General features: G+C 44.6%; 1 protein-coding gene across 5 annotated transcripts in view; it reads right to left on the bottom strand.

The window, feature by feature from the left end:
- TMEM131L (transmembrane 131 like) overlaps positions 1 to 2,430 on the bottom strand; it is a 159,655-nt gene extending 157,225 nt beyond the window's left edge. For 4 of the 5 annotated variants that reach the window (XM_059922639.1, XM_059922640.1, XM_059922641.1 and 1 more), the window contains exons 1-2: positions 2,260 to 2,430; positions 1,516 to 1,586 (exon numbers count right to left, since the gene is read on the bottom strand). In XM_059922639.1, coding sequence (XP_059778622.1) covers positions 1,516 to 1,586; positions 2,260 to 2,383 — 195 coding nt within the window. In that variant the 5' untranslated portion in view covers positions 2,384 to 2,430. Of the gene's footprint in view, positions 1 to 1,515; positions 1,587 to 1,678; positions 1,938 to 2,259 lie in introns of those variants that run through there. The other variant, XM_059922642.1, reaches the window with a different exon arrangement.
- Positions 2,431 to 19,420: the final 16,990 nt, after the last annotated feature.

The following is a 19,420-nucleotide window of genomic DNA, read 5'->3' as shown; positions in this document are numbered from 1 at the left end:
CAAGGTCTGGAGACATTTTTAGCTGTCACAACTTGCAGGGAGGGAGGAGTGACTGCCACTGGCATCTAGTGGGTAGAGGCAGAGATGCTCCCAGGACAGCCCCCCACAATAAAGAATTCTCCAGCCCAAAATGTCACTAACGCCTCTGCTGAAAACTCTTGATATACACAAATATGACTATACTGCATTTGTGAAAAGTCAATATGCCAAATGTTAAGCATGGTTCTCTCAGCAGGAGTTGAGTGATTTCTATTTCGTTCTTTTCATCTTTCTGCATTTTTTTAACACTACACATCTGCCCTTTACAATCAGGGGAAAAAATCTATTTAGGAATAAACTTTTAAGAGGACAGACTATTTGCTCCCCATCCTGATGGGGCTTTTTCTCCAAGGACTGGTCTCATTCAGCCTGCTGGCCTTCAGGGAAGGTCCACTACATTTTTCCTCTAAAAAAATCACCTCTCCACCTTGAAGCTGTTATTCATTAGCCCTGGTTAAAATGAATATTCCAAATATCTCAAAACCAGCCCTCTAAATGCTCCACATAGGAGGAAGAACACTGAAATGTAAAACTGCACAGCCTTGCCAGTGAAGTTATAGCTACACATCTTGTTTTCTAAACAGCCACAAGAGACAACATAGAATTAAGTGCTGCCACCAATGTGAGAAGTCATGAACATCTTAAAAATTACTGGCACACAAGCTGACTATTCCCTTACAATTCAAACCACTCCCCCACCCATCCAAAACATGCATTTGGGGTCACTACTGTCGCTGATGAAAACCAGTCAACAATATATTTAAATGTGTACGTCTGCAGTCAATGAGAAATTCTCCTAAAAGTTAAATCTTAAACACAAAGGCTTTGTAGTACTCTATCTATTGAAGCCGTAAATCTGATGATGCCAGATTCCCAACAAATCATTAGTAATGATTTTTCCACATGCAATCATTATATCACACGGGGGTGTGGGGGGGATCCGAAACCTGAAATTCAAGTTCTTAACAAGAGGGTGTATTCTAACACAAATTAAAGGCACTTGGACAAAACTCAAGATTACAATCCTTTAAAGTCACATCTTCATCCCAAAGCTACTTAACGCCAACGGCAAGGACCACTCACTAACATTTCTGAAATCAATATTCCATCCTCCCGTGGTCCTCAGGCACACAGCACGGCTCACGGAGAGATCGGGGCACGGGTCACTCGCCCACCCCGGACCACTGGCGGCCAAGGGGCCCGCCCTTCCCCTCTGCACCGCCGCCGCCGGCCGCGGCCCTGCTGAGATGGCCTCGGCTCCCACCTCCTGAACTTGGGGACGGCGTGACTCACGCCCTGTCACATGGCGCGGGAGGAGGCCGGGCAGGCCACCGTGGCCAGGTGTTCAGGCTCGGCCCGACAGTTTATTTGCCTTGCAAAGTGGCCCGAGCGCCGGTGCTGCCGTGGGGGCCGGCGGCCTCCGGGCCTCTTCTCCCTTGCACCCCCGCAGCCGCCCTGTCACCTGGCCGTCCTCACCTGAGTGGGCAGCAGGAGTTCCCCTTCCTCCGCCTGCCACAGCTCCACCACGTTCGGCAAGGGCTCGATCGCTGCACCAACACCAAAAAACACACCGCGTTTTTAATGCACGGAAAAGAAACGCTTCCTGTTTCCCGATTGTCCCCCCGTGCACCCGCCTCACCAAAACAAGCCTCCCTTCCCTTCTAGAAGCCGAGGCCACCCGAGGAGCGAGCCGAAGATCGGAACACAATGGACTGGGTGCGAGCCGGTGGCCCCTCGGACGTGCGGGCTCGGGGGCTCTAGCGCTGGGGGGACGGAGAGGAGAAGCCACCCCGCGGGACCCTGCGCTCCGCATCCCGCAGCAGCTGGGACGGGCATGTGCGGGACGCGGCCCGGGCGGCCAGGCTAGGGGAACAAAGCTGCAGGAAGCCGGGCCGCGGCGGGGCCCCAGCGCGCGCCACACAAAGCGGGGACTGAGCCCGGGGCGCCCGGGGCCCGCGCACAAAGGTTCCGAGGCGCGCGCGGCTAGCGGTCCGCGCCGCGGTCCCCGAGCCCCGCGACTTCCCAGCTTTCGGTTGGCGGGGGGCGGAGGGTGCCGGAGGGGACGCCGCGGTAAGCAAAGGGTACCAGCCCGGAATTGCAACCGCTTTCCTTCCTCCTTTCCCGTTCCTCCCCTCGCCCTCTTATAGCTTTCAGCAGTTCCCCCAAAAGAAAGGGGGGGCGGGGTGGAGAGGGAAGCCAGCGGAGCGGCGCCAGGCTGACCTTGTCCCTGAGCCCCTCCCGGCCGACAGCAGGGCAGGAGGACCTGGAAGACGCCCAGCAGGAGGTTCACGGCCGCGGCGGTGAGGCAGTAGCAGCCCGGCTGCGGGCGTCGGAGCCCCGCCATGCTGCTGCTCGCGCTGCTCTGCGCTGCTCGCCGCGCTCGCCTCTCGCTAGCTGGCGCCCCGGCCTCCTCGCCCCGGGCCCGCCCCCGCGCCGCCTGCCCGGCCCCGCCCCGCGCCGCGTCGCCTCCGCCCCCGCCGCCGCCGCCGCCGCCGCCGCCGCCGCAGCTGCTGCAGGCCAGCCTCGGGCGAGCCGCTCGCTCCGCGCGTGTGCGCCACAGATAGGGAGGGATGGAGCGCGGCGGGGCGTGGGGAACGTGGACAATGCGAAGGCCGCGGCCGCCGCCCCGCCTGGCTCGGAGCACATGGCTGCGGGCCCCCCCCGCGGCGCCCTGTGGCTGCCCCCCCACGAGGCTGCGGGGCCCGGGCACGTTCCGCGGGCGTGACAGGGGCGCCGAGAGCCGGCGGGAGGGGCTCCCGGGCCACTCTCTCCAAGAACTTTGGGGTGGTTTCCGCTTTGTTTGGGCACGCGGGCCACGATCGGGTTATTACCCACAGGGGCAGGGGCGGCGATGGGAGTGAGGAGTCGCCCAGCGAGAGGCCCCAGACAGGGTATTAGTGGAAATAATGCAGTGGTTGTCAAGAAAGGCGAGTGCAGCCACATGGCTACTGCCAGTTCTGCAGCGAGGATATCCGGTGGCTGCAAAGTCTGTAATTTAGAATTAAAAAGAGCTCTCCCAAGACCCGAGAGGCTGACCTCAGCGCCGCGTGGCGGTGGTGGGCCCGGCACCCTCTGTGGAGACGGTCCAGTTTGTGACAGGTGGGGAAGCCTCTTCCTAGGGGGTTTAGAGCTTTAAAGACCCTGCACACACTCCTTTCGGACTCCTATTGCAAATTTAGTCAGCCTCTTCTGAAACCTAGTTGGGGTCAAGGACGTGGTGAGTTGCTGTCTCTGACATTCACGGGGTAATATAAGTGATACTTGGAAATACATTTTTTGATGCCTATAACTAAAAAGTACGTCTATGATCTGAGATCTCTTTTAAGTTAATATCATGCCTTTGCCAACAGTATCAGGAGCAAGGTTTTTTCGGGGATCTATTTGCGCGACCTGGAAGTACTGGCAATCTTAAGATATTTTTAGTTAATTTGCTGCTTCCAGAGTAGCTTGTATGAAATTCAGAGAATATGAGCCATGTAGAATGAAGAGGGGAAGTGACCGTGGCACACCTGTCTGCTTACATTGATCCTCTATTTAATTGCTTCTGGTGCCTTAGAGTCTAGACAATGGCAAAGCAGTGGTCGAATAGCAGGACAGATGTGGAGAAGGACTAAATCAATTATGGATCCTCTCTTTCCCAAGGATGTGATACAGTACTGTGAACCCAATCTCACACTGTCTGGGCATAACTCTAAACAAGGTTAAATAGCCTAATTGCTTGGCCAGAACTAAACATTTAAGAAGATTAGCACAAATATAAAACCTCGATGTGAAAAAAAAGGGCACTTTGCATTATCCACTCTACAGTATTCTCTCTGTCCCTTGCCTTTTTTTCTATGTTGTCTGCCAGCATCTACCTTTCCTTAGCAAGGATCTCCAGTCCCATCCCAACGCGTCCCTTCTTTTTTCTCTTAGTTTCAATTCTCTAGGTTTGCATTTGCCCCTTGGGCTCTGAAGGTCTTTCTTCTACTGTGTTAAGGGGGCCTTCTATGACAAGAATACTTGCCCAGCCCACTTCGTCAGTAACTGCACCTTCAAAGTTTGTTTCTACATGAAATTTGTCTCATTGGCCTATTTACTTACAATACGTATTTTTAAGTCCGCTTATGACCATACTACTTAGAAAGGAAAGCAAGCAAACATCAACAGCCTAACAGGTTTTATTCAACAGGTTTAATAAACAGACACAACCCAAAACTTTACTAATTTTTAAATTATTTTACTTTTTAGGAAAAATCTTTCTCACACCAACCCGTATCTCAGAATCAATGGAAATGGCTTAAAAGATAGAAGAAAATTGCTATGGACCATATATAAACACAGCTCTATTTTTTCTTCTACTGAAGCTTTTTAAAGGCCAACTTAATTTTTCAAGTTGTAGTCTTGTGGACTTTACAAAGTTGGTAATGCTATTTGACTGTTGTTCAAAAAGCCAGAAGCATGTATCTGCAGTGCCATGAGGTTGGAGAGGGATACAGGATTACACAGCTGTCTTCTTAGATAAATCTGACCTACTTAGCCTTCTCTGGAGGTATTTTTCATGCTGACTCATGAACAACAGGAAAGTTATGGCCCATTAAGTAGCATCCATGTTTTGAAGTAAATTTGTTCTCCAAAGAGTCTGTGTCATTTGTGCTATATTTCCATTATTCCCCTGTGGATAATAGGTATTCTATTAGAGCTGGAAAAACTTTGGCTATTACATAATAGCCTAACTGCCTCATTTTACAGAAGAAACTGAAGCCCAGAAAGGATGAGAAATATCCAAGTTATAGTGGCAGAGTTATGGAGAAGTATGTATGAAATAATGTTAACTGGAAGAAAATTAATGTAAACATGAATTAACTCAATATGCAAATTATGTACGGAAGATTAAAGGGTGGAAGAGACACAGGAGATAGTTTACTAGAGTACACCAATTTTAAATTAGATCCGTGTAATTTTGTTTTTTTTAAACCACTCCTAAAATCAACTAAATCTATACTGATTTTAAACATGCAAGATATTGACCATGCTTTTGACTTACTTTATCCTTCTTTTTTTCTTAATGAGTACAGATGAAAACCAAGCAAGTTTATAAATGTGAGTTATATCTCGACACATCCCACGTAAAGTTGACAGGGAAGGGTCAAGCCCAAATCACTTATCTCTAATCCAGAGAAGATTCAACACACCAGGTCACAAGGTGGTTGTAAAGATTAAATGAGATACTGTAGGGTAAGCATCCAGGATAGGGGCTCAATAAATGCTAGTAATGGTATTACCCTGTGTTCATGTTGTGGGGACGTGCCAGACTTTCATGAATATGGTAAATTTGATACTGATGTTCAGTTACTTGAATTACCTATTCATTGCCATTCACTGTCATCTCTTATCACTCAGACATGCTGGAAATGGGAATGATTAATGAAAATGTACAGGTAACAGCTGTTTTCTAGCTCATCTATTCATACATTTCAGGCCTCAACCCAGTAGAGACAACAAAACTAAGTCTTTTATCAAATCATCACCAGCATCATTGCCTCATCCTCGCCTGGGAGGAAATGCCCAGAAGGGATGGTTCTTGAGCTTGGCAGAAACCTAGGGATTATGGTCAGGTACTCTTAAGATGCAAACCTCCCCCTTGACTCAAGAGGACCCTTCTTAATCTTTCTTCCGTTTCATCTCATCTCAGGAAGCATCAATTAAGTATTCACACCTTTCTTAAACTACTCTGTTGTGCTTTTTTGTTTGGTTGGGTTTTTGTTTTTGTTTTTGGCTGAGCCATGTGGCATGGGAGATCTTAGATCTTAGTTCCCTGACCAGGGATGGAACCCTTCCCCCTTGCAGTTGAAGCACGGAGTCTAAACCACCGGACTGCCAGGGAAGTCCTATTCTGTTGTGTTAATCCACTGTCCTTTTCTGCTGTGGGAACATCAAGCAATTTGGGGGAGCAACAGTATTCACAGTTTAAAATAGTCATCTTTCTCCATGTTTTTTTAAACTCATAAAACTGTACGATAAAAAGGGTAAATTTTTACTGAATAAAAGTTAATTAAATTGATTAAATTTTTTATTAGATAGCTTTTTAAAAAATTAAAGACAAAATTTTTAAAGAGAGGCTAGAATGTGATTTACACAGGATGCCTCGAGTGTGGTCCTGCTACATGTTTAATTATGATTAAATGAATGATACATGAGTGAAAAAAAAAATAGTCACCTTCCCAGCCTCCTTTGCAACTTGGCATGGCTATTTGGCCGACTTCTGCTCATTGTGATGTAAGCAGACTTCCACTGGCATGGCTTCAAGGAAAGCTACTGTTTTTCTGATGAAGACGAATAGACTCAGCTAGTATAAGAGTTTTGCTCTGTGTTCCTCTTCCTGATGGAATATAGATGTGATGCTCAGAGGTTTGGCAGCCTTCAGACAAGCCTGAGGACACAAACTACCCGCTGAGGATGGTGCATTGGAAAGGCAGAAGTTTTGATCCTAGAGGAATTATAGAATTGCTAGATTGTCTACCTTTTAACATCTTGTTTTGTAAGCAAAAGTAACCCCTTCTTATTGTCGTCAAGTTTTCTGTTACTTCCTGTCAAAAACAATTGCAAGTGAGAGAAAGAAAAAACTTAACCAATACAAAAATGAAAGTGAACCATAATCATTAACAATAACCAGTCTCAAAGATATTAACAGAATGCTCATATAACAAGAGGAAATAGCAAGTAATACTTGGTTTGTTTTACAAGTGCAAATTAAAAGAACAATCATGTATCATTTTATATCAACTAAATTAGCAAAATGAATAAAAGCAACAAAAGTAAATACTGATTAGAGGGCTGCAGAGAAAGTGTTTAGCACTTAGTAGTTTATTCTCCAGAGGACAGTCTACTCTCCCCAGGGCCATCACTGTAAGTCTGTGTCAATGGCACTCCCGCCAAGTGCAGCAGACAACTCTTTCTACCATCCTCAACCTGTCCCTACCTCCTCAATCTGCTTTGAAGCTGCTTCCCCCTATGCCCAACCTTTGAAAGTAAGAGGACCCCGGGGCTTGGTCCTGGATATTCTCTCTCTCTCTCTCTCTCTCTCTCTCTCTCTCTCTCTCTCTCTCGCGATGAATTCATCCAGCCCTGTATATTTAAATATTATCTATAAGCCGATGAGTCTCAAGTTTAGAATTTTGGCCCGAACCTAAAGTTCCACACTCATATATCCATCCAACTGCCTGCTTGCCATCCCCACTTGAATGGCTAATAAGCATCTCAGACCTAACATGTCCAAACTCTTTATTGTACCCATCCAAACCTGTTAAATCCCACTCTCCCTAACCTGCAGTCCATGGCAGCACCATCTACCCAGTTGCTCGAGCCAAAAGCCAAGGAGTCATACTTAATTCCTCTTTCCTTTACAGCCTTTAAATCTCTCAGCAAGTCCTGAGGCACTCAGCTCCAGAGTATTTCCCTTACCTCACCTTTCTTTCTCTACCACTACCCCGCTAGTGCCCCATTGCTCACGTAGACTCCTCCAATTGCCCTCTACTGGTCTCTCTGTTTCCACCCTCATCACTTATATGTCGGCTGTGCAATGGCCAAAATGACCTTTTTAACATAGAATTCATATTGTGTATTAATATGAAACCCTCCGGTGGTTCCCCATACAATTAGAATACAATCCAAACTCCTATCCTCGTCCTGCAGGGAACTGCACGATCTGGCCCTGCTCACCTTTCTGACCTCATCTTCCACAGCTCTCCCCTTGATAACTGCTCTTCAGCCCGGGGGCCTTTGTGTCTACCAAGCTCACCAGGCTTGACTGCCCCCCCCCACCCCACCTCAGGACCTTTGCACTTGCTGTTTTCTCTTCCTGGAAAGCTCTCTGTCCTGATGAGCACACATCTGGCTCCCTCTCATCACGTACACTGGGCTGCCACGTATGCTCATGCCTGGGGCACCTGAGAAGCGGGGCCTGAAATCCAGCCCTGATGCACCAAGCCGGCCCTGGCTCCAGGCTGCCTACAGTGAGAGGAGCTGCCTTCTGATTCCACAAGGGCACTGACAGGCCAGACCACATGCCCATGACGCTGCGTCCTCCCAGAGGGGGTAGATTTTTCTAATCAAAATATTCTTTCTTTTTTTTAAGTTGAAGTATAGTTGATTTACAATGTTGTGTTATTTTCTGCTGTACAGCAAAGTGACTCAGTTACACATATATACATATTTTTTCATATTCTTTTCCATTATGGTTTACCACAGGATATTGAATATAGTTCTCTGTGCTGTACAGTAGGACCTTGAAGTTTATCCATTCTATACATAATAGTTTGCATCTTCCAATCCCAAACTCCCACTCTATCCCTCCCCCACCTCCCCTTGGCAACCACAAGTCTGTTCTCTATGTCTTGTGAGTCTATTTCTGTTCCGTCGTTAAGTTCATTTGTGTCATATTTTAGATTTCACATATAAGTGATATCATATGATATTTGTCTTTCTGTCTGACTTACTTCACTTAGTATGTTAATCTCTAGGTTCATCCATGTTGCTGCAAATGGCATTACTTCATTCTTTTTTACTGTTGTGTAGTATTCCATTGCATACATGTACCACATCTTCTTTATCCATTCATCTGTTGATGGACATTTAGGTTGTTTCCATGTCTTGCCTATTGTGAATAGTGCTGCTATGAACATAGGGGTGCATGTATTTTTTTGAATTACAGTTTTGTCTGGATATATACCCAGGAATGGGATTGCTGGATCATATGGTAACTCCATTTTTCATTTTCTGAGGAACCTCCATACTGTTTTCCACAGTGGCTGCACCAACAGTGTAGGAGGGTTCCCTTTTCTCCACACCCTCTCCAGAACAAAGTATTATTTTTTATGTCTAAAGAGAAGGGAGAACTGTCACTGGGCACTCATTTTACATTCGTGTCTTATGTAAACCTAGCAAAAACGCAATGGGATTAGCCTTATTGGCCTTATTTTACATGTTGGAAACTGAAACTGACAGGGTAGATTGTTAATTTGGAGTTAAAATTGGACTCTAATTCTACTGCACCATACTGTCTCCAAAGATAAAAAAGCAAGAACTCACTTGGAAACTTCCATTTTTTCCCCATGTTTCAATTCTATTTATTTTAGGATGCTTGTAGGAAGGTTAGAAAAGTCTATGAAGGCCCAGCTACAGTGATTAAGAATAAGTTACGATTGCACATATAGCTACAAATCATACCCCATCTGTACAATGTCCAGGTGATAAATTAAGGTCAATATGAAATTCAGTAGAATCTGTCATTTTTCTTTTGAGTCTCCACACTTTTGGACATACAGATCTTGTCCCTTTACTGATTTTTGTACATACTAGCTTACAGTCTATTTGAGAAAGTTATTTGTGTAAACTTCTAAAATAGTGACTGCATTAACTGATTTGTTTATACTTGCTATTAAAGTGTTCTACTTGGGAGTTCAAAATGTAGACCAAAGAGGAGAATTTATTTTTCTCTTCCTTCATTTCTTTCTTTCTTTCTTATTTGTTATTAGAAAAGATATAGAAGTACACTTCATTCAGCAGGTTGGCAAGAATTGCAATTCTGTAAATTGAGTCAATTTCTTGGTAGATGATCTTGGAAATACTGCTTTTTTTTAAGGTCCCACTTAAGCTATAAAACAAGGCCCAGCCTTAGTCTGGGAAGCAGAAATAGTAAGCACTTTTTCAGCTCCATTGTGATTCCATTGTAATTCAGCTTCCTCTTCTAGAAATAATGATAACCTTCATATATTGCTTATGTCATGTCAAGCCCTATCCTAAGAGCTTTGCTTATATTAAGTCATTTAATCCTTCCAGCAACCATATGGGGTGTAAGTACTATTATTATCCCTAATTTACAGATGGAGAAATTGAGGCACAGATCATAAAGCAATAAGGTGCAGAGCTGAAATTCAAACCCAGGCTGTCTATCTCTGGAATCCAGATTCTTCACCACCAGAGCAATACCGCCTTTACTCTCATGTGAACGGACAGTGATGTAATGGTGATCATTAGAAATGTATATAAAGCACATGGAAATTAGAAACACTGAATAAAGGCCATTATGGCACCAAGAAAACTAAGAAATTCTCTTTAAGAGGATGTCAATACTGTACAACCAACTTTTGGTCACTGAATGTGTCATGGTTCCAGAAAAAATGGCATGCTTAGTATTGGAAATGGGTCTGTCTAGGTGAGGTAACCCTGAATTAAGCCATATGAACTTCTACATATTGCTGTAGAAGCTCCCCAAACTAATACCATCTATCAAGTTCCATAACTAGATAGGATTCTAATAGTAGCATTTCAACAACACTTATCTGACTTACCCATCTAAACAATCTAACTGCAATTTTGGAAAATGTGTTTCACGACCTTGAACAAGGCACTTCACCTCCCTGGGCCTTTTCTCTTGACTATAAAATGAAGCCATAAAATGATATGACCTCTAAGGTCCTTTCCATGTCCTACGTTGAATGATTTTCTGCCCACACCTGATGGCTTGAGAGCAGGAAGCCTGCACTTTTTTTTATTCATCATTTCTTACTATTCCAAAATCCACTGAGTAAAGCAACTTCACAGCTTCCTGAATCTGCGTGCTTTCAGATTACAATCATGTTAAGTTTGGCACTTAAAGTTCAAATAAAAAGCTGCCAGGTCAGCAGCAGGGAGCCAGATGTTATGGTTCTGACGTGATAAGGGGGATTGTTCTTGCGGTAGCTTCAGACCTGGACTGCCAGGTTCCAGCCACTGGCTAAGAATACAGTCAGCAGAATCTAGGGTCCTGTCTGGGGGGCCTGGGCAAGTTACCTAACCTCTCTGTGCCTTAGTTTCTCACCTGTAAAATGGAGATAATAATCATCTACCTCATAAGTTGTGGCAGAAAAATGAGCTCATATATATAAGCCTGTAGAAGAGTGCCCGGCACATTTTTTTTTTTTTTTTTTTTGCACATGTTGTTTTGTTGTTGCCGTTTCCTGTATTAGAAAAACAAAATGAGAACTTGAAGGAGGTCAGCCTGAAGAGTTTGTAGGATCACAGCAGGAGAGGAGCTCAGGTGATGGCCCAGAAGATGCTTCTACCTAGTCAACGTTAATGCCAGGCCCACATGAACAGAATGCCCTCATGTTGTGAAAAGGCCCCACTTCAGTTCTTTTATTTAGACACGTGTTTCAATTCCCAGGCGGGCAAGGCAATATAGGGCTTCCTTATTTTCCCTCCAACTGCAAAATAATACTGCCCAGCCATTGGGAAAGGAACATCTCGATTAAGATCTGATCTGAATGATCAAACAATACACGCTCACAGGGCACAACGATTCCACATCCTGCTAAACTCAGACCTCCCACACACCTCCCTCGGGAAAGAAGCGGCACACAAGCGGTCGGGGGTCTCCACTGCGCGCAAACTCAGTTCGCCGCACCTCGCCACCCTCGCGGTACCCTGGCCGCCTGGCAGCGCAGGGGAGCAGCCCTAGAAACCAAGCAGCAGGCAAACAAAAGGCAGGGCAAGTAACCTGAGCAAGCCGGCCGGTGCATCCCTAACTGGGGCGCAGCTCTGAGGCCAGTGCGAGGCCAAGGGCAGAATCACACACAGCCGGGGGTGAGCCTCGCGTCGCGGCTGCAGCTCCTGCAGCCAGAGGGCTGGAGAGAAAGCCTCCAACATCAGCCGGCGGCTCTTCGGAGGCATCTGGATTCCCAGAAAGTAGTGAGAGGCGCACGACGGAGAAAGCACACCGTCTAGGACTCGGGAGACAGGTTCAGTCTCAGGGGGCTGTGCCCTTGGTCCCTCCGGCGGCCCTGTTTCCTCTGTGAGCGCTTTACACCGGGAGCTGCGGGTAAATGACTCGGAGAGTGGGAGGTTGGCGAATTGGTTAAGAGACTTTGGCAATCACCTGTGTGTGAGGAAAGAAGGGTCTAGACTAGAGCGGTAGTGGCAGTTTTGCTAAACGGCAATACAGTTTTTCCCGCCAGTGTGCAGGCAAATTCTTCCGAGCCAGCCCAATAGATTTGAAGAAATGACCCCTTTCCGCTCCCCTTGGAAATTATTTTTGCTCTGTGTTAAAGATCATTTCAGTCCTGAAATTTTTTTATTGCTAGATCAGCCTCAATTAAAAGTGCAAATTAAGATAACTCCGCAGTATTACTTCATAATGATTAAATTAATGACAATAAAAACGCAAATTATTATGAAACCCAGTGTTGGGAAAGATTCAAAGAAGCCCACTCTTAACAGTGCCAAGGACAGGACAAGTTGGTACTTTTTCTTGAAGGCAACCGAATACAGAATAAAAGCCATAAAAATGATCGTACCTTTTGACACAATAATATTCTTGGAAATTTATTTTGAGAAAATTATTTTAAATGAAAAATATTTTACAAGATATTTATGGCAATGTTATTTGTAATAGCTCCAAACTGGAAACACCCGAAATAAATCCACTAACATGGAAATGGCAACAATAACTATGATAGATTTGGTGGAAAACTACTCAGTACAATGAGAAATATATAAAAGGTTTTTAAAATACTGTACAGAGAAAAAAGTACACACACGTGAGGCTGGAGCAAAAGGGACTTCTAGGCAATAAAGCTGGGAAAGGGTGGAGGACAGTTTTGGGCAGAACGTGGGGATTGTGAAGTGGGAAGGGAGATGCAGCTCCACCTGGAAAGGTGTGAGTGGCAGGATCAACAAGGACAAGGTGTGTGGATTGAAACACAAACCAAGACCTGAAAACTGGGGAGGCCATAGTCATAAATGACTGGAAGACTGTAGGAGAGGAGGTGGGTGAGGGGTGAAGTTGGTAACCTCAGTGGGCAAGGGGATCAGTGGTCAGACCTTTCTCTGCCCCTCCAGTGAGCAGATAATCAAAGGCACCTCTGAAGGAGGAAGCCAGTATGCAGGTCAGTGGCTTAGAGGGAGAAGGGATCTGAACAGGAAATGGCTAAGACTGTCCTAGTTGTCAAAGGAAGTTGACGTAATGAAGACAGGACTCTGGGAAAATGTTGCTCAATTATTAAGACCTAACACTTCAAATCACCTCTGAAAAAAAAAGCCAGGGTGGTATCTTAAAACAAACAGGTAAGAAGTCAAGAGGATTAGATGGAATAATATGTGTAAAAGCACTGTGCCAACTGAGAAATGCTTTGTAAGTACTTGCTCTGAAGACTAGGGCTTCATTCTAAGGAAGAAGCCTGCAAAGTTAGCCAGTATGTTCTTAACTCTAATCGTAAATCAATAGATGACTTTATAAATTCTTACAGTTTTAGTTTTGAACAAGTAGTGGTAACATATATGCTTGTATCTTCACCATTTAACCATGTTGACTTTTTCAAGAGATTCCTGGTGATCTCTAAGCTAACCATAATTAAATTGATTGAGTGAATTAGAGAAATAATCTAAAACGCCAAATCAACTATGGCTCCATGATGTTCATATTCTGCATGTTTTATGTGGACCAATTTTTTTTAAGTCTTTATTGAATTTGTTACAATATTGTTTCTGCTTTATGTTTTGGCTTTTTGGCCACGAGGCACTTGGGATCTTAGCTCCCCAACCAGGGATCGAACCCGCACCCCCTACATTGGAAGGCGAAGTCCTAACCACCGGACCACCAAGGAAGTCCCTATATTCTGAATATTTTAAATCCCACGACTACTCATTCATTCATTCATTCATCCAGGTCAATCTGGAGAGGATTGCTCTGTCTGTGTAAGCAGGGTAAACTATAAGGCAATAGGAAGTTACAGAACACTATAGACTTTAGGGAAAGAGAAATACAAAAGCAGGGATACGTTATACAAATTGTCCTTTCTGCTGATTAAAATGAGTAAATAACTTACATCTTTGCAGAGAACAACATTTGATCTTTCTTGCTAAGCTTATCATGTGGCCTCACAAAGCCTGCTGAAGTATGCTCGCTGCGTGCTTGCACTTACACGCACTTACGTGTTTCCTTAATGTTCGGCTCACCAGGGCCAAGACTCAGCTTCTACTTCTGCCTGAGAGATATCAAGTTTCACTCCTGTTGTTTGAATCTTCTATACCTCCCCCCCAACCCAACCACCTTCTGTGCCTTATTAAAATGAACACTTTCTTTTGATTTTCTTCTTGGGACCACTGGGTCTAGGTTTTTTTCCCTACTGTTGTTAAACATCACCTGTGTCATTAAGCCCAGTGTCTGAAGGGATAGAGCAGCACTTCTAGCTGAAAAAGGCAGTCAGTCATCTTGACTTGATACCGGTTTATCCTTGTGATGAAAGTGCTGTTTCATTTTTGACGGCCTTAATTTAACATTTATCCCGGGGGCTGGGTTTTGTGCTGCCTTTACACACACACACACACACACACACACACACACACACACACAGAGCCTAGTTCTTTTTAGGCACCTCTCCAGCTGTGAGTTTAGCAAGCCTTCCTGCTAATGGGGAGACAGACAGAATTACTGCTCCAAACATTCCCCTGCCGCTGATCCAGAACATGTGTTATCATATCACACACTCTAAATTGATTCCGAATCCCTGCCAACAGGGCACAGTCTGCATTCCAAATACCTAAGGCCCTGGGACAGTGAGTTGTAAAACAGAAATAGGCCATGCTTCCTTCTTTAATTTGATGTAAGCATGAGTAAGTTTGCTAAACATATTTGATTCTTAGAATATGTTTTTTTTTCTGAAAACATAGAGCAGCCCACAAAATCTCTATACCTTAGTGACAATAGACTTTATCCTGAAAGTCCCCAGCCCCCCAATTGTTAATGTCACTTCCAATCTCTTGGTGAAGGGTGGTTAACAGGAAATAGGGCAAGACTGAGGGGAGCTCACATTTAAGATAATAAAGTGACTCTCAGTCAACTGGTGAGAGACGTAAACAGTCTGACTATGATGGTCTCCTGGGAGTAGAGGTCTAGGATTTCAAATGGTATATAAACAGTTGCAGAATCTCTGCAATTACTCTGGAAATGAACTCCTAGTCCAGATGGCAATGTAAGGAATAATCACCTATTTTCAGTCCTGTGCTATCCCGTATGTATGACCTGAGCTACTGTCAATTTATTTCTTGTTCAGAATAATTGTGTAGATTATCGAACAAATATCGCTAAAACTTCTCTTTATTTTTGTGACTCTTGAGGACTGAAGAGTGGGAGTTGGGAAAAGAGAGAGTAAGTGTCACTGGGAACCTGGCATTGGGAACATCCTGGGGATAAGCAGGGCAGCCGGTTGATCTCAGAAGTTCTCAGTCCCAAGTTGGTTACCATGGTGATGCCATTCCATCCCATAATTTCACCTGGCAAGGTCTCCATTGTGTCATCACTCCTGAACACTACCCCATCCCACTCTTCTTTGATCCAGCTCTTCCTCATTAGATCCTAAGAGATAGCCACACAAGCAGACATAGGAACAGGGAGTTAATACTTTGTGACAAATGGGTTAATGCCAGAGGGTGAATTGCCAGAAAAGTACTCAAACTTTATAGAAGTGGGTTCTGCATATTTTCGAATTAAATTTCATTGTATATGGAAGAGTGGTAGTATCATGTTGGCATGGCTTGGTTTTCCCCAAATGTATCAGCTAGTGCTAACTAATAAATAAAATCTGACTAGCTGCACAATTACCCCAGCTGATTTTCAGGTTGCTCTGGCATAATGGAGACATTGCTCTGCTAGCCTTCAGGAGGCCTGGCTTCCAGGACCAGCTTACGGTCCACCAGCTGAGTGATTTCCACTCACACCCTCGAGTTCTTTTTTTTTAATTTTTATTTTATATTGGAGTATAGTTGATTTACAATGTTGTGTTAGTTTCAGGTGTACAGCAAAGTGATTCAATTATACATATACATATATCCATTCTTTCAGATTCTTTTCCCACCTAGGTTATTACAGAATATTGAGTAGAGTTCCCTGTACTATACAGTAGGTCCTTGTTGTTTATCTATATAGTAGTGTGTATATGTTCATCTCAAACTCCTAATTTATCCCTCCCCCCACCTTTCCCCTTTGGTAACCATAAGTGTGTTTTCAAAGTCCGTGGGTCTGTTTCTGTTTTGTAAATAAATTCATTTGTATCATTTTTTGTTTAGATTTCACATATAAGTGATATCACGTGATATTTGTGTTCCTCTGTCTGACTTACTTCACTTAGTATGATAATCTCTAGGTCCATCCATGTTGCTAATCTCTAGGTCCATCCATGTTGCTGCAAATAGTATTATTTCATTCTTTTTTATGGCTGAGTAATATTCCATTGTATATATGTACCACGTCTTCTTTATCCATTCCTCTGTCGATGGACATTTAGGCTACTTCCATGTCTTGTTGAGTGCTCTGGTTCTTTAACAGCAAGATGGAGGGATTGGGTTGGTGTTGCACCCTGAAGCTCTCTCCTAGGTCTGAAGTCCAATGACCCTTTTCCTTACTGGTCCTTTCTTCTCTGAGATTAAAGATTTAACTGTACATTTTTAGGTTGATTTGTTTGATATTGCTAATTTCAAACCTTTAAGAAATGAAAACAATAATGTTTGAAGGAGTGTATATTCTCAAAATAAAGGAATTCAACCCTTGTTATACAATTTTTTTTTATAAAACTGATTTTTTTTTTAATTTATTTAATTTATTTATTTTTGGCTGCATTGGGTCTTCGTTGCTGCACGCGGGCTTCCTCTAGTTACGGTGAGCAGGGGCTACTCTTCTTGCGGTGCACGGGCTTCTCATTGCGGTGGCTTCTCTTGTTGTAGAGCACAGGCCCTAGATGCGTGGGCCTCAGCAGTTGTGGCACACAGGCTCAGTAGTTGTGGTGCACGAGCTCTAGAGTGCAGGCTCAGCAGTTGTGGCACACAGGCTTAGTTGCTCTGCGGCTTTTGGATCTTCCTGGACCGGGGCTCAAACCCGTGTCCCCTGCACTGGTAGGTGGATTCTTAACCACTGCACGACCAGAGAAGCCCTATACAATTTTTTAAAGGTATAATTATGTCTGTTTGGGAGAGGCAATACATAAGATTATAATAGGAAAGAATGATTCACGTCTGTTTAAGTGTAATAGGTGTTTTCATTTCCTGAAAAGTCAAATTATGAACCATGTTTATAAAACTAGATTTAAAGTCTATGGCAACAAAAGTGGATTCTTCTTAAGTATCAAGACGTAAGTCTACATATTTAAAGTCCCTCTGGAGGAATGTTCTCCTATGTTTATTTCTTTGTATCCTGTTACAGCAGATATCATGATCAGCACTTTGCTATAAAAGCCACTGACTGTATTTGAATTCGTTGACCTGGGTCCCAACCCAGAATGTTGGAACTCTCTGGAAGGAAGGAGATCTGCTTTAGTTGATTGTGAGATGAAAATATTTAAGAACCATCTGAAAAAGGGCTGGAGAACTTTCTCCTGTGTAACCTGGGGGAGGAGCCAGTTGGTGGTGGTGTAGTGGCAGACAGGAACAGACAGTTTTCAGTAGGGAGGTGAAGGTGGGCCTCCATAAAAAGATGACATTTGAGCAGGAGTTAACTTTGCAACTAGCTGGAGGAAGAGCATTCCAGGCAGAGTATACCCTGTGGCAGGAGTGTGCCTGAGGAAAGCCAGGGTGGCCGGAGCAATGTGAGAGGGAACATTTGGAAGATGTGATCAGAGGGCAGAATGTCAGGCAGAGTGAGCAGTGCCTCCTGGGCCATTGTCAAGGCTTTGAAATGTACTTTTACTTTGCAGAAAGATGGGGAGTCAGGAACGGCTTACGGCAGAGTGACCTGATCTGAGGGACATTTCGGGGGGATTCCTCTGGCGGCAGTGTTGAGAGTAGACTGTCCAAGGGCAACGATGCAACAACCAGATTGGGGGCTAAATGGGTCACCTAGTCTAGAGATTATTAGTGACTTGGAGCAGGTGAGAGCAGGGGAGGGACTCGGAGGTAGTGAGATTCCAGATCTGTTTTAAAAGAAGAGTCAAGAAGATTTCCTGACTTAGATTGTTTGTGGGATGTGAATTTTAAAAACGGAGACAAGAATGACTCCAAGCAACCCCAAGAGTGGAGTCGCCATCAGCTGAGATGGTGGTAAAATGAAACTTCCAACTCGTCCACAAATCTGTATTTTTCCTTGCTTTAAAAAACCGTCAGTTTGCTAAAATAACCACTGTGTCATCCCAATTATCACTCCAGTTTATACACAAGCTTGTTCTTTTGCTCACATCATTCTTCCTGCCTGGGATAATCCCCCCTCTGCCTGTCACTAAAGGGCTAGTTCAAGTCCCACATCCTGGAGTAAGCCTACCCTGACCACATCTCCAGCACAATACTTCTGCTGTTGTCTTCAATGTCCTCTCTGTAATGATATATTTTAATCAAATAATATGATTTATGGGATCACTGTTGAGTTTTTTCCCTCACTAGCTACTTTCCCTTAAGTTTTTACAGTCTTCCACTTCTTTTTTTCCGGTTTTATTGAGATACTGACATGAACTGTAGTATTAGTTTTAGACGCACTGCATAATGATTTCATATGTGTGTACATCGTGGAACGATCGCCACAATAAGTTTAGCTAACATCCATCACCTCACATAGTTACAAGTTTTCTTTTCTTGTGATGAGAACCTTTAAGATCTGTTCTCGTAGAACTTTCAAATATTCAATGCAGTATTGTTAACGCTAGTCACCATGCTGTACATGACACCCCCAAGACGTATTCATTTTATGCCTGGAAGTTGCTGCCTTCTCACCCTCTTCATCCATTTCTCCCACAGCCCCACCCGCCGCCTCTGGCAGCCACCGATTTTCCTCTGTCCATTCTTCAGCTTCTAATTCTCTTACTATCTTTCTCACTGAGAAGTCACTCAACAATGACTGCCCCAATCTGGATACCATGCACTTTATCACTGGTCGTGTTCCAGGCCTGGGCTGTGCCTTCAAGCCCGACGGTGTTCGTCCGGCCTGGGGGTGCCCCCCTTTGGTCTCACCATCACAGCATCTTCAGATGTTTCAAGACAGTTAACAAGGAAAGCCCTGCCGAGCTGGTGCCCTGGCTCCCGGCCCGGGGCTTGGAGCGCATACGTCTCCAGGGCTGTTTGTAAACGCGGGGGTGAGCTGACTCCACTCCTGATCCCACGCAGCACTCAACTCCCGGAGAAGCACCCAGACTGAAAGGGCCAGCTCACCTGTCACAGGGCCAGAAGTTAAAGAACTTCTGGGAAAAAATGTTGGTGTCATTTCCACTTGTCCCCTTGTGTAGATATTTGTATAACAGGGAGAAAGGCAGTGAACTTTAAAGGGGGCAGGGAATCTCCGTTTCCCAGGCTCACTGTTTCTCTTCTCCCTCCAAGTGAAGCTTCTGGGCTTCTCATCCAGCCTCATGATTCCAACTCCCACACCCTGAACTGTGTCTCTGTCCCCAAC

Source organism: Balaenoptera ricei, chromosome 5 (genome assembly GCF_028023285.1).
Source record: "Balaenoptera ricei isolate mBalRic1 chromosome 5, mBalRic1.hap2, whole genome shotgun sequence".
Taxonomy (NCBI): Eukaryota; Metazoa; Chordata; class Mammalia; order Artiodactyla; family Balaenopteridae; genus Balaenoptera; species Balaenoptera ricei.
This window is presented reverse-complemented; position numbering and strand designations above follow the sequence as displayed.